Source organism: Trachinotus anak, unplaced genomic scaffold (assembly GCF_046630095.1).
Source record: "Trachinotus anak isolate AG129_WGS33_773 ecotype Australia unplaced genomic scaffold, CSIRO_AGI_Tana_v1 ptg000025l, whole genome shotgun sequence".
NCBI lineage: Eukaryota > Metazoa > Chordata > Actinopteri > Carangiformes > Carangidae > Trachinotus > Trachinotus anak.
Genome location: NW_027273876.1, coordinates 12,807,482 through 12,820,986, shown reverse-complemented (window position 1 = coordinate 12,820,986; position 13,505 = coordinate 12,807,482). Strand labels below are relative to the sequence as shown.

At 43.1% G+C, this 13,505-nt stretch overlaps 1 protein-coding gene across 1 annotated transcript; it reads right to left on the bottom strand.

The window, feature by feature from the left end:
• Positions 1–4,685: 4,685 nt before the first annotated feature.
• On the bottom strand, positions 4,686–10,193 carry metrn (meteorin, glial cell differentiation regulator). The gene is made up of 4 exons (XM_071462944.1): positions 9,884–10,193; positions 8,817–9,250; positions 7,283–7,342; positions 4,686–6,632 (listed from the first exon to the last, which is right to left on the bottom strand). The coding sequence occupies exons 1-4, from the start codon at positions 9,994–9,996 to the stop codon at positions 6,319–6,321; spliced, it is 921 nt and encodes a 306-aa protein (XP_071319045.1). The 5' UTR covers positions 9,997–10,193; the 3' UTR covers positions 4,686–6,318.
• Positions 10,194–13,505: the final 3,312 nt, after the last annotated feature.

Below are 13,505 nucleotides of genomic sequence, written 5' to 3'. Positions count from 1 at the left end.
AGGCTCTTGAGGAACAAAGGAGCCTCCTCGCTCTCCTCCCTTCGGTACTTCAGAGGGATAACATGGCCAGATAAACATGCTCTTGCACCGCTCTACACTTGTTCTCTATTCTGCCTTGACCTCTCAACCCACCCAAACTGCCCACTCCACTTTCAAGCTGACCACGTTTTTCTCTCCCTCTGTCACCCTGCTCCGTGAATAGAGGTTACTCTTTACGCATCGGTTGTCACAAACTGCTCTCTACAGAAAGACCAGTGTGAGTTTGTGCCTCACAAAACTGACTGCACTGAGGAGGGTAAAGTAGGAGCAGGGCACGAAGTGCGTTGTTTGATAATGGCTGGCATTTCCCTGGCCTGAGAATTAGTGCATAGCAAGTTATCGTGTTCTCAGACCTGAACGTTCACAGTTTCCATTCGTGAATCATCACTCCCAGCTGTGCGAGAGTGTTATGGGAACCAGAATTTGTCAGCTGGGAGTCTGGGATGCCAAAGTGTGGTCTTGAACGTCATGCTCACTCTCAGCTGGTGCTGGGCTGATGGAGAGGCAGCAGGATGCATGGCTACCGATGTTTGGTTGCGGCAAGTTGGATTACCAGCATTTGTTTATCTGGAAAATAAACCCTGATGAAATCCACAGCTGTTTCTTCATCACTTACTTACTTTATGCAGAAGCTGCACAGAAGCACCCTGAAATTGTCTTCCCTCTGTGGCCTTAAACATAATCACATTACAGTGTGGGCTAAATCCATGTACACCAAATCAACAGACGCTCACATTTATCTTTTATTTTAAAGTTATTGTAGTTATCTTATCTCAGTTAAGTTAAAAATAGAGCTCTAAAGATAAGATTTATATATTTCATGGGAACCTTGGATTGTTGTGTCTCATCATGAAGTGTGGAGGGACAGATGGAATGTAAACTGTCAAAGCCGTTACCAAACACAAACCTCTTACTCACCTGCCACTCAGCAACAAGAGGGAATCGCTGGAAAAGGAAAGCAGCAGAAAAGCTACAGAGATTCAGTCATTTAGAAAGCTTGAGTGTCTTTTGGCACAAGGTGAGAGATTTGAGATTCAGAGCATCGCAACCACTGTTTTGGTTCCACAACAGCGCAGCACCCAGCAGCTGCGGACCAACTTGTGGGAAAGATCGGATGGTGAAGCCATGAAGAAGAGGGAGAGCCAGGTGAAGGATAAGTGTGAGAAGCTGTGAGAGAGAGAGATCAGGCTGCAGAACAGAAATGAAAATAATTAAAGAGATTAACATATTTTTGGCTGGACCACAACAGTTGGGCCAGAACTATAATCTGACTGACGCTACGCCCACACTACTACGTTTTTGTTTTAAAGTACTGCTTTTGCTGGTTTTACAAACTCCGTGCTTATGTTATTGTCTGCACGGGTAAAAATGGAGACCTTTGAAAAAAATGACAGAGACACTCACAGTCGCTACCTGATTGGGTCTTGTCAGCCTCGATTACCAGTGGTGAATGTGACATGAATAACAAATTACAAGTGTTACTGACCTTGTTGTCTTTGCTAGCGACTGTTGTGCAGTGAAAATCTGCGTTTTACTTGCTACAATAGTCTTTGATGTTCCTCATTATTAGGATTTTCTACTGCACAGTAGACAATCTGCTTCCTGTTTACACTGTCTCACACATGCCCAGTGTAGCTGAATGATCCTGCATGTATGTGTTTTCAGGTGTGTTGCAGAACATTTCTGATATGGATCTGTACAGGTGTCTGAATGGAGATTGTTTCCATTTTAAAATGCCGTTTAGGGATGAAAACATAGTAACGTGGATGTAGCCTGAGTGATCATATTTCCACCATTGGTCAGTCGAAGGCCACGTCACTGACTTGGAGTTTCTGGCACTAACAGACTCTATAATACAGCCTACAGTGTTACCAATTTAGCGCATTGTCAGTAGGTTAGGAGACTTTTTTCAAACTGGGTATAAACCTGGTGTATGACTGGACCGTGTATGGATGCCAGCCGGGGGCTTAGGGGTACACCTCTTGATATGAGCAGTCTACCAAGCTGCTCTGGTTTCGCAGTCGCTTGGAAAGTGGATGAGCACTTCCAGTTCACTGAACTTCACCTCTATCACAGCAAATTACTCTCATTCCATGTATCATTATTACAAAAGGAGGCAGAGAAATAACCAATCATAAGACACGCTGAGCAGAGACAGCAGGAGAGACGGAGGATGCTAACGAAACCAGCAGATCTGAGTAGCATGTCACATAAAACTCCAGCAACCGAAAATGAGACGATATGGTTACTGCAGCACAGCAATGTAAGCGCTGCTAAGAAATAAAGAGTTTCTGTCCACTGAAACGCCAGAGCTTTAAATTTGAAAGGGTTACAGGAGGTGTTGAGTTTGTATTAACACATAATGCAGTAACTATAACACGACAGACTGGAGCCACTCAAAATGAGGCTAAAATGTACTAAAATACCGTGATGACCATGAAACAGAGGGCGTTAGGAACAAAGACCTGCAACTAATAAAAGTCTCTTATGTTCTGGTAAATAAAAGCTAAACTACTGTGGACAGAGGCTGTGTGCTGTGTGAGAGATCATGTTACAGTAAATATAGCTGAAATTACAGCACAGCCTTTATCTTTAATTTATGTGATGCCTCTGTGATTATAAAATCTGGATTTGACCATAAGTGGCCAAGCCACACACTAAGTTTTGACCTAGTCTTGTTTATATAAGTAAATTAATGGATGTTCCTGTGTACACACAAAACGGAAAGAAGCTCTTTTTGGATTTGACTGATTGATGGTAAACAGAATAAAAATCTGATGGCAAAACAAAGGACTTACAATATTAATAGGCTTGTATTGTGTTTTAATGATTTGTGACTGTTATCGTTTGATATCAGCTTGGATATGAGTCTAATTTTGCACATTTGATTTATGAGTCTTTATATAGTTCGATAATGGAGAGTTGCTGCTGGAATTACAGGACCTGTGTGCTAGGTGTGGTGTTGTTGTGCTGGACAACAAGGGAGTGTCCAGGAGCACTTTGCCCCCGTCTGCCCCTCTCATCTCTGGAGCTTTGTCTCTCGCCACTTCCCTCGAACTCCCCCAGGGACTGACGGAAGTCCACACCCAACAACTCTCCCATCGCTTTGGCTTCCACTTTCCTGAGTGTTTCCCGCTTTGCCGTGTCCATACCTCACCTCAGCCACACAACAGGACATAATAAAGAGAGGAGTGGGGTGGATAGAGGAGGAGGGTTTATTGCAAAGCCAATGAAAATCCCTCAGCAGTGAAGGAGTGCATGTCTCATTGCCAGTGTGCAATATAATCAGAAGCTGGATTTCATCACAAAACTGTGTTTTCAGGACCTTGATCAAAATGTCTGTTGACAAAGTTGATTTAAAATAATTCCCAGTTGGACTGCATTCAGTGTAATTGTAACTGTAATAGCTTTAATTTAGCAAGTGCAAAACCAAACTGTGTCACTGTGGCTACACAAACGTCCATACTGCAGTTTTTAGGGGTTCATGCTGGGGTCACAAAGAAGTGACAACAATGCAGGAAGTTGAGCTTTGTCAAAATGTCACATAATGTATTAGTTGAGGGAGTATAATTTGAGTGCTCTTTGTTTTGGCTTATCAGCCCTGCAGCAGTAACCTCAGATGGACTGGAAGGGAGGGGGGCAGAGGGGTGTCTGTTTGCAGGGCTGAGCAGCTCGGGGCCCCCAGCTACGGGATGTTTTAAAGGAGCACTGAGGCAGTAAATAGCTGGGGAGGTTGGAGGTTCACTCACACAAACTACTGATGCAGTGGCAAACCAGTGTCAGGGTTTCTATGGGAGATAGCTGGCCAGACATGGGAAGCACGTCGAGCTTTTGTGATTCTTTTCCATTTAACCGAAACACCATGTTAATTCCCCAGCTGCTCTTTTACTGCGTGCAGTAAATCTGAGATTCCACCGAGGTGTGTGCAGTACATGTTTATGAAGAATTTTGCAAGAAGGCGAAACAGGTGGTGAATTTATCATAGTGGTCCAGTGATATGGGTGTTTATTATCTGCCCTCATCTGTTCCAAGCAGAAAATGTACCATAGTCAGCCATGACAGGTAATAATAGATATGTGATGTCGTCGATTAAATCCAACCTGAGGTAGGAAACAAACTTCTGCTCCAGGCTGAAGGGGTATGGCTGAACAGATTTAGTTTGATTGTGCACGTGGTCAGGATAAAGTGAGCGACTGTGTGGCACCTCAGCTCAGCCGAGTCTGCCATGCCGCTCCCTTAATGGCAATTTATTGCTTCCTGAATCCTGAAAATGGGAGGCTGAGGACAACAGAATTCCAACCACTGTTTTCTGCCTCCTTCCCTGTCCGAACGCCCTCAGGGTCCTAAACGCTCTCTAAATCTCTCTGCCTTTTAGGCCCTCTCACCCTCTCCGGCATGCCATTTGTTCTGAGCTTTCAGGGATCTGATTCATGGGCACTTGAAGTGACTTATGTCTGAGAAAAGTTTACCATGGTAGACATTTGGAGCCACATACTCTAATGTAGCTTAACCATTTTTATGTACTGAGGGAGAGAGTTATGGAGCGTGAAATGATCCTGTTGAATTAAAAAGCCTTCAAGAATCAGATCTAAGTGAATATAAGCAAGAGGCTTTAGGAGGAAAATAAATACATCCAAAAACATCTATGAGTGTTTTCTCACAGTATATTTTAATAACATAGACAAACATAAAAATAATCCACAATACTGAGACACAATTTTTTTTCTTTTTCCACAGACGTTTCTCATGCCATTGTTTCTAGAATTTCTTATTAACATATTTACATTCACATTGATATTCACATAAATTCACATGAAAAACAACAAACAGCAAAATGGCAGTGTACGCATTTCAGACATACCGCTTCAGCATATCATGGTAATTTGGTATGAACCCCTTCCCCTTGCTGATATAGTGCACATAACATATGACATCACTTTACAGAACAGAATTGTATACATTAAATGCATATTTTGTTTCTTTTGAGCGAGCCTTGTCCAGTGTAGTCTTTTATTTTTCCACCAAAAGTTGGATTTTTTTTTCTATACATGTCTCCATCTTTCTAGCACAGGATAACACCAGACTTCGGTTATGAATGGCTGTTGTCGAATGTTTAATGAAAAGCTGGTTTGTTTTACTTTCAAACCAAAAAAAACAAAACAAAAAAAAGCTTCTTAGCTTTAATTTCTAGCAATATACAGCAACATCAGGAGAGAGCAGTGAATGACTTGACAACAACTAAACTTGTAACTGCTTTGGCAAGACTCCTTCAACCAGCATAATTTTAAATAATTGTCTTTAAAGTCAAATACAGTCCAATTTTGAAGAAACATTGCTTGCTACTGAATTGAAACATGTGATATCTTACAAAAAAAAAAAAAAAAACGAGTCTGCATCTCCTTTCAGACACAAAATCTCAGAGTTGGCTAGAATGTGAAAGTGCTTTCAGCACTACATCGAACTGTGAAACCTGCTCAGGTAGCCTTAGCTTTGTGTTACTACTGTATGTGCTCACTTTGTCTGTACATATATTAAATTCTTACTCGCTCCACTATGCTACATATAGTTGCTTTTTTTTTTATTTGGTTTTCAGTGCTTGCAGCATCACACTTTCCAGATCATTCCCTTTCCTCAATCAGTGCAAATATATATATTTTTTATATTTCCTTTCGTGAGGACTTTTTAATTTTTAATAATCTCCTTAGTAACAGTAACACTGAGGATGACCACAGTACAGGGGTAGTCAAAAAAAATCCCCACTGCCCCATGGTTAGACATATCTGAACAAAATCACTGTGGTAAAAAGGTAGCCTCAGTACATCCTGACCAGGACATCAGCTAAAAGGCAGGAAGCTTTCTGCAGAACTTTTCACAAATGTTCCTGAGTTTTTCTGAATAGGCCTGAATTAATGGCTTAACTTAATTTATCCCGAATGAAAAGCTTTTCAAAAGATTTTCTCTGAACCAGCATGATGGCACCACTGTTTGTATAACTGTCCAATGCCAAACGCTTATAATCTTCATTACCACCATGTCTCTCATGTCACAACTCCACCTGGCCTTTTGGACCAGGTGAGTGCATATTGCACTGAAATGGTGTTGGGAAAGTCCATTTCACTCCTCAGTCCTTTGGGAATATCCATTGGTGGCGCCATGGCAACATCAACCGACAGTTGCGCATTGTGGCTTCTTCCGTAACATGGAACAGGACTGAGTTTGGCCTGGCTTTGAGTATAGCCTTGTTTCTGTGCGATAGACAAGCTGCTGCAGAGTTTTAACTCAGTCTACAGGCAGTTCACAGGGGATTTGCTGGGCTGCTTTGGCTATAGTGTACGCCCGCTGGAAGTCCTTGTAGCGGGGGGCACAGCCCAACCAGGCCTCACCAAAGTGGACCCGACCAGTGAAAAGGAAGCTGCCGGGCCCCGGTTTGACGCCACACTGCAGCAGAGTCCTGATCTCACCCTTGCTGGTCAGGCGACTGTTGCCGGTGAACAGAGCGTACTTCTGACGAAACACCCGGGTGGCGCTGACCTTGATCACTGCTGCCCGCAGGTTCTCGTCCTCCATCACTGAGCGGATGTTACCACGCACCACTGTGGATCAGCAAAACATTCAGGTTATTTTACAATACACACTTTTGACTTATGTTAATGTCAGATGCTTTACTGTGTTTTTGTCATCTTGAAAATGTTGAACTGCCCTATTTCAGCTGGTTCACTGTGGGCTACCAACTGATGGTTAAGCCGTTGGAGGACCCAGGCCTGGTCACTAATCCTTCTGACTTTTTTTTTACCAGCTGAACTTCTCCTCAGTCCCATTACAGCTCAATCAAAGATCCTGCAGATTAGCCCACTGCTCCTTCTCTGGGGGGGTGATGTTGGGATTAGTCCACTACAGCGCCTCCAGTAGGGGCTCCTCTGTGTGTGTATGTGTGGGTGTTGGGGGAAGCAGAGAGCTGCTGTTTCACCTTTAACCTTTGCACTTTTGAGAGGAGAGGATTTTCAGGCACTGGGGTGCTCTGCCTTTACACCAATTCGACACAACTGATTTGTAGATCCTGACTAGATATCATTACTTTCTGCAGCTTTGCTGCAAGGACTTCTTGCCATTTGGTGGTCTTGTTTAATATGTTAATCCTGTCTGAATTTGAGGGTAGGGGGCGTTCTCAGTGATTTCATTCTTGGTTTGCGTTTTTTTTCATGTTATATAGGCAAGAGGGGAGGGGCTGAAAAAGGTAACTCACCAAAGTCACTGGTGCAAACAGCCATCAGGATCTCTGTGTTGTTGCAGGGTCTGCAGGCATCTGGAGCGAGAGAAAAAGAAAGAAAAGAGAGGGAGAATCAGTTGGTGACCTCACAAAACTTTCTAAACTGCTCGAAAACACCTATATGCTAATACTTATACTGAGCCTCTGGAAACCAAAGACTGCATTTCCAGATCACATGCACAGGAATGTGAGATGTGAATCCCGACCTAAAACTCTGTGCAAAGACGAGCAACAAAGGAGAGACCAACCACTGAGTTGTAACAGACAGCTGCTACTTTTACAGTTGGCAGAGGAGGACCAGTGGAGCTTTAAGGTGCTAGGCTCGTCCACCCCAGACGATTTAAAGGCCGAATGAAACTTCCCCCCCTAAAGCCTTTTAGGGTGTCTACAGTCACACCTCATCAAAGCCTAGACAGGGGCCAAGGAGAGGGAGTCGGGGAGGACTTCAAAGATTTTTAAAGGAACACAATCCCACTTCCCAGAACAGTCTGTGCTCCCTCTCACCTAAGGCCTGACAAATTTTCTTAAAAATAAAAAATAAATAAATACAGTGAACCTTCCTGAAATTTGTAGCTAGCTATAAAGATGACCACAAAAAAAAAAAAAAACAGAATAAAAACCAAACCCGCAAAGCTCTAGCTGACTGCTTTGACTGAATTGTGGCTAGACAAAAAGTCCTGGCATTTTTTAAAGTTCTCCTTGTGGTTCTTTGGAGGCCCCTTGCCCACCCCACACATTCTCCTCCTTAGTGAAAACCTCTTGATAAATGAGATTCCTTCCTCTCTAGTCCACAGCAAACCCCCTTCCAAACCTAATCAGTGTGTGTGTGTGTGTGTGTGTGTGTGTGTGTGTGTGTGTGTGTGTGTGTGGGACAGAGAGAGAGGGAGAGAGAGAGAGATGTAGGGGGGAGTATACTCCTACAGACAAGTCTCCCCACAGAGAGGCAGCTCAACAAAAGAGGGGAGCATCTCAGCTGGGCAGAGGCCTCCCTGTCGCCTAGGCGACGGCAGTAATCCCAGAATACTCATGCGGCACCCATTCAAAGGGCTCTGGACTCTGGAGAAAGCCCCACATACTGTGCTTTTGTCCCCCCCCCCCCCTCCTCCACACTCCACAGCTCCCTGTCTCCTACTCCAAACCAGCACGCCTCTCGGGAAAGTTTGGCCACTTCCTCCTCTCTGCACTCTGCATGGGCTGTGGAAAGTCCAACCAGCCCACAGAGGCCTGTTATGAATTATGAATCATCTACAGGGAGGATTTTATGGTGTATAATATCATCAGTGGTCGGGTAAAACCTTGCATCCAGCAAACTCTCCGGGAAGGAGGAAAAAAAGAGTTGTGACTACAGTTTTATGCGACCAAAAAGTCACTGCATTTGACATCCATAAAGAAAGAAGGTGAACTTCAGGTTTTCACGCAGCAACTGAACAAAGAAGTTTCATTAACTAGAAAAGACAAATTAAAATAATAAAACAAAACAAAAAAACATCATTCTGTCTCACTGACTCACCTTCACTGCTGATGGTGTTGGAGTCCAGTGACAGGCGAGCAGTCCAGTCCCCTCTCAGCTCGTAGCGGAAGGAGGCGATCCTCCTACTGATGTCTTGGTGAGGTGTAGCTTGCAGGAACAGGGCCACCCTCTCCCCAGGCAGGCGGCTGAAGCAGCGGACCCTCGGTGGGGGAGAGGACTCCAGGCGGTCCCCTACCAGCAGCTCCAGGACCCCGTCTCTCTCCAGGTAGAGCTGGGCTCCGTGGAACTGCTCCGAGGGCTTGACGCAGGCGGTGATGAGGCCCGAGCTGCTGCCACCAGGCCCCACCGCCACGGAGGGCAGGCGGGGTGAGAGGGTGAGGCGCAGGGCCCCTTTGGGATACAGCCAGTCCAGGGTGCCCTCTGAGCAGTGGAGGGAGATCTGCTCTACACTGCCCTGCTGCTGGGACAACCCGCTGTAAGAAGGAAAGAAGAGGCAGAGATGAAGCTGAATAAAGGTTTCACTATCATTTATCCAGGCAAGAGTCTCTAACATCATCATCATCAGTGGAAGTGCACTGATGAACTGCAGGATTATCATAAGAATTTAGTAGTAACACAAAATGACTTAAAAAGTATTAAAACTCCAGCTTGAGTTGAACTTTTCAAGACCTGCTCGGGGAAGGCGCCGCCTACTGGCAGCTCTGTGGAAGCGGGGGCCCTTCACATAATCTTTAGGGTCCAAGCTTCAGAAAATGCATCAAGTTCTCTGCATGTAGTTTAACCATGTAGCTGAGATTAAACTACACTTCGACAACTGCATGCACAACGTGTGTTTTCCTGCAAGTATCAGAATTAATCCTCCAGTCTCCTGTCTGTCTGGACCCTGTGTGGCTCCTGCAGACAGCCCGCAGGCGCTACCGCAGCAGAGCTCTACAAACATTTCAATTGCGCCCTAATGGCAAGTCTCGACATGTTGCATTCATACATGCATACTCTAAAAACAAACACACAAACTGCAAATAAGCTGACACCTGCGGCATCTCTTGGTGGCATCTTTCCACTCTGTCAAATGCAGAAACAGCGCGGATAGAATCAGAAATACTTGCCTGCCTCTCCAGCTGCACTGGTCCTCAGAGTAGTTTGAAAGAGCCACATCGAAAACGGCAATGAGTAAAATCCAGACTGCGTTAATCCAAACCCCCAAAGCAGACATTTTCATCAGTGATGCAAAGTTAAAAAAAAAAAAAAAAAAAGTCAGAAAAAGAATTATTCCAAACCTGCGACGTCCTAAATCTTTATAAAACAACTATTATTCTATCTCTGTCAAACTCCATAGCTTTGCATCCTCTTACCCTGGTGTGTAAGATAAGAGAATACCGCTGCAGTCTCCCCCCTGAGCTCTGCGGGCTGCTGTGCGTCAGGGAGCGCAGAGCTGTGAAGTTATTCCCCCACAGAAAAACTTCTGACCAATCAGAGCGCGACAAGAGAAACTTTAAACCACTCACTCAGGGCGAGGGGGAGGGACGTCTGACCTGCAGAATGAGCAACAGTATGCAAAGATAAACCAAGACACAATCCGCCATTGTGCTGGACCTGTCTGTGTAGAAATGACTAATTAACGTAATTCAAAATCTGAGTTTAAAGGACCCCCACCCCCCCTCCCCAACCCTCTCAGACACATATTTAAACTTAAAAAAATGCTCTGCTTTTGATAGTTTAATAGTTATTTGAATCTGGTATAGGTTTTCATCCAAAAAAAACAACAACTTATAATTACATCCTGTCAATTTCTCTCATTTAAAAACTATGAATATGAATATGCAAATACTGTTCAGTTCACATGTTTGTCTGCTGAACAATAGATGTCCAGTGTATGTGTACATGCCCTGGAAGCTTCAGGTTTCCACAAAACACTTGTGTAAGTAGGGTATTGGACCAGGATTTTTTTTTTTTCCCCTGGTTGTGATGTCACAAAGTACCCCTTCATACACGTCTCAAACTCTAATTTAACCTGAGCACAGAAACATGGTCCCACTTCAGCAGATACATGTGAAATCTGTCTAACTCTGCACGCATCTCATTTCTGTCAAGGTTAAATGTTTAAGTGAGGTAACAATGAGCAAAAGACATTTTTAGTGGAGGGGGCCTTAAATACACCAATGAAAATTATGTTATATAATTATAGCAGAGATATCTTTTTTATTTCTTTGCTTTCATATTCACTTTCTGTTTGTTAGATTTAAACACAAAGAAAATCCTTTTTTAAAGTTTATAAATAACTGTGGTTGCCTTTTTTAAAATTCCAAATCCACTGAACCTTCTTATAATAAAGCTTTTCATGGATTTGATCAGTAGGCTTACATTGGCTTCATTCTGCAACATTTTATTTTTAACAACACCAGCTATTTCAGATGCTTCCTTTTAGCATATTAATGTTCATGGGCCATGAAGTAAATAAAGGCTAAATCAAATGAAGTAAGAAAAATGAGAGACATAAAACTCTAGTCGCAGTTCAACAGTGGTAAACTGATTGTCAGACCCACCACATATGATGGTGATGATGATGATGAAGATTTTGTCTCCTCTGGTTGTCGTGCCCTCTGCCCTTTACCCTGCTGAGCTTCTCTTTCATGTTGTGGTATTTATAACCAAATCAAATATTCTTTTGTGCTGACACTGCCATGCATCTCCTGGAGCCACTGACTTTCGGTGTACGTGTGTGTGTGTGTGTGTGTGTGTGATGAAAGTCTAGGCCCCTCCGATGGAGTTATGACAAGGCCTCAGACCAACACAAAGGCACATGTGCAGAAATCCAGCTGCTTTATTGTCTGCAGCAGGACAGAGCTTTGTTTTCTGCAGGGCATTTCAAAGCAGCAGAGTTTAAAGCGCAGTGCGGTGGCTGGAGGAGGTGGGTGTATGAATATATTAGTGCCTAAACTTAGCTACGGACTTCAGAGATATGTCATAGCTTCCACGTGTGCACAGTGAAGTCAGACACGGACAGTCAAATTTTCACACTTTGTCAAACCCATCAGTGAGTATGTATTCATACACACGTCCATTAAAACAATAGCACACACTCTGTGTGACCCCGGTATGACCTGAGCTACAGTCTTATCAAGCTTGGATCATGTTCAGTGCTTTCATGTGGCTGTATAGTGCACTTCAGATCCTGCAGTTCAAACACAGTAAGATTAAACTTATTTGATGTGGTTATTCTCACTTTCATTTACTGAGAGTTTTCATCCCCCCAAAAGTTATAGAGTAGGGGATGGCGAGGTATTCAACATTTATATTTTAGTTTAAACATGCACTAACTCATATACAGAGTAATGTCAGTGCATGTGACCGTGTCACTACAAAGTGGATGCAATATTGTAACCACAATGATGCACTGAGTAAGTTAAAAGAAGGATATGTATGCAAGTAGGCATTTTTGCAAATGCACTTATAGGCTTCCTGATTAGATGAGTAGCACAATGTTTATACAATCAGTGTGAAGTGAGAAATTCCTTTAAGTTAGATTCTGGCTTATCCATTGATACATGTTGCTTCAGTAAGAAGGTTTGGCCACTTCATGATGTTTGTATAATAAAAAAAAATTATCCATCAATAGTTAGTTTCAGAGGACTGTCATTTCAGATTGTGCACATAAAAGAATCATAAATTACACAGCAGTGTGCAGGCCAGCACACTTAAATCAGTCTTACTGTTAAAGGTTATGTTTGAACTATCAGACATGATTGTATCTGTTCTGCATCACCCTTTGACTGTGATCAAACACAGTCTGCTTGTCCTCATACTTTAACCACTGAACCAGATTCCCGTCATGTTTTGGCTCTGCGTGTCCTCTGCGTTCTCACCGGTCTGCCAATGAGAGCGTCTTCAAGGGGTGCTGCCGTACGCATACGAGAGTTTGCACACATGTGTTAGCGCTGTGTCTATTTATTTGGTATACTCTATCCCTCTATGTGTGGTCGTGTGCAAACACAGAGAGGATGTAGTGACAGTGTGGTGTTACTGGTATTTATGGGACCTTGACATTGTGTGTAACTTTCTCTCACTGACTCTTCTCGCTGTTTCAGACACAAAGAGACAGGTACTGTCTTTCCTACATATCAACAATGTTTACAAGGTTTTGTATTAGTAGGAGCCATTCAGAAATTTATTATTATATGCTAATTTTAATTTGAAAAATGCTAAGAGAGATTCATTGTATGATCCATGTAGTGTCTGCAATTTACAGTTGTAACCTATAGGTTGCCTATAAAACCTCATTAATTCCTTTATGCTGAACATGAATGCAAACATGCAAGTTTAGTTTGTTAGTTATAGAGTGGAATATATTTCATTAAGTTTGGTAATGCAATGATAAAAACCTGAATTCAAACTGATTTTGAGGCTTATAAAGATGCAAAAAGTACATTCATGAATTTGCATGTGCTCAGTTAAAGTTGTGAGAGTTTCATGTTATGTCTCTTTAATGCAAATAAAGTCCAACATGACTTACACCTAAAGGCTTCTAATTCTGCAGCAGAATCAAAGAGTCACCGAGCATCACACTTTGCTCGTAAAAAGGTCTTAACACAACCTTGAGATGATGAAATACAAGGCTGACTGGGTTTAGAGGTTCTGTATTATTCAAACAAGTTTGGTGTAGCAGCTGCATGTCCGTCTAAAATGCTCCACTGAAACACCAGAGGACGACCTGATCTCAGTTGAGAAGTC

Excerpts from the sequence above, each read along its gene's own strand:
- metrn (XM_071462944.1), bottom strand. The coding sequence starts at position 9,996 with ATGAAAATGTCTGCTTTGGGGGTTTGGATTAACGCAGTCTGGATTTTA. Across the intron at positions 7,343-8,816 it reads CAACACCATCAGCAGTGAAG|ATGCCTGCAGACCCTGCAAC; the intron begins GTGAGTCAGTGA and ends CTCTCGCTCCAG. Across the intron at positions 6,633-7,282 it reads TGTTTGCACCAGTGACTTTG|TGGTGCGTGGTAACATCCGC; the intron begins GTGAGTTACCTT and ends GCTGATCCACAG.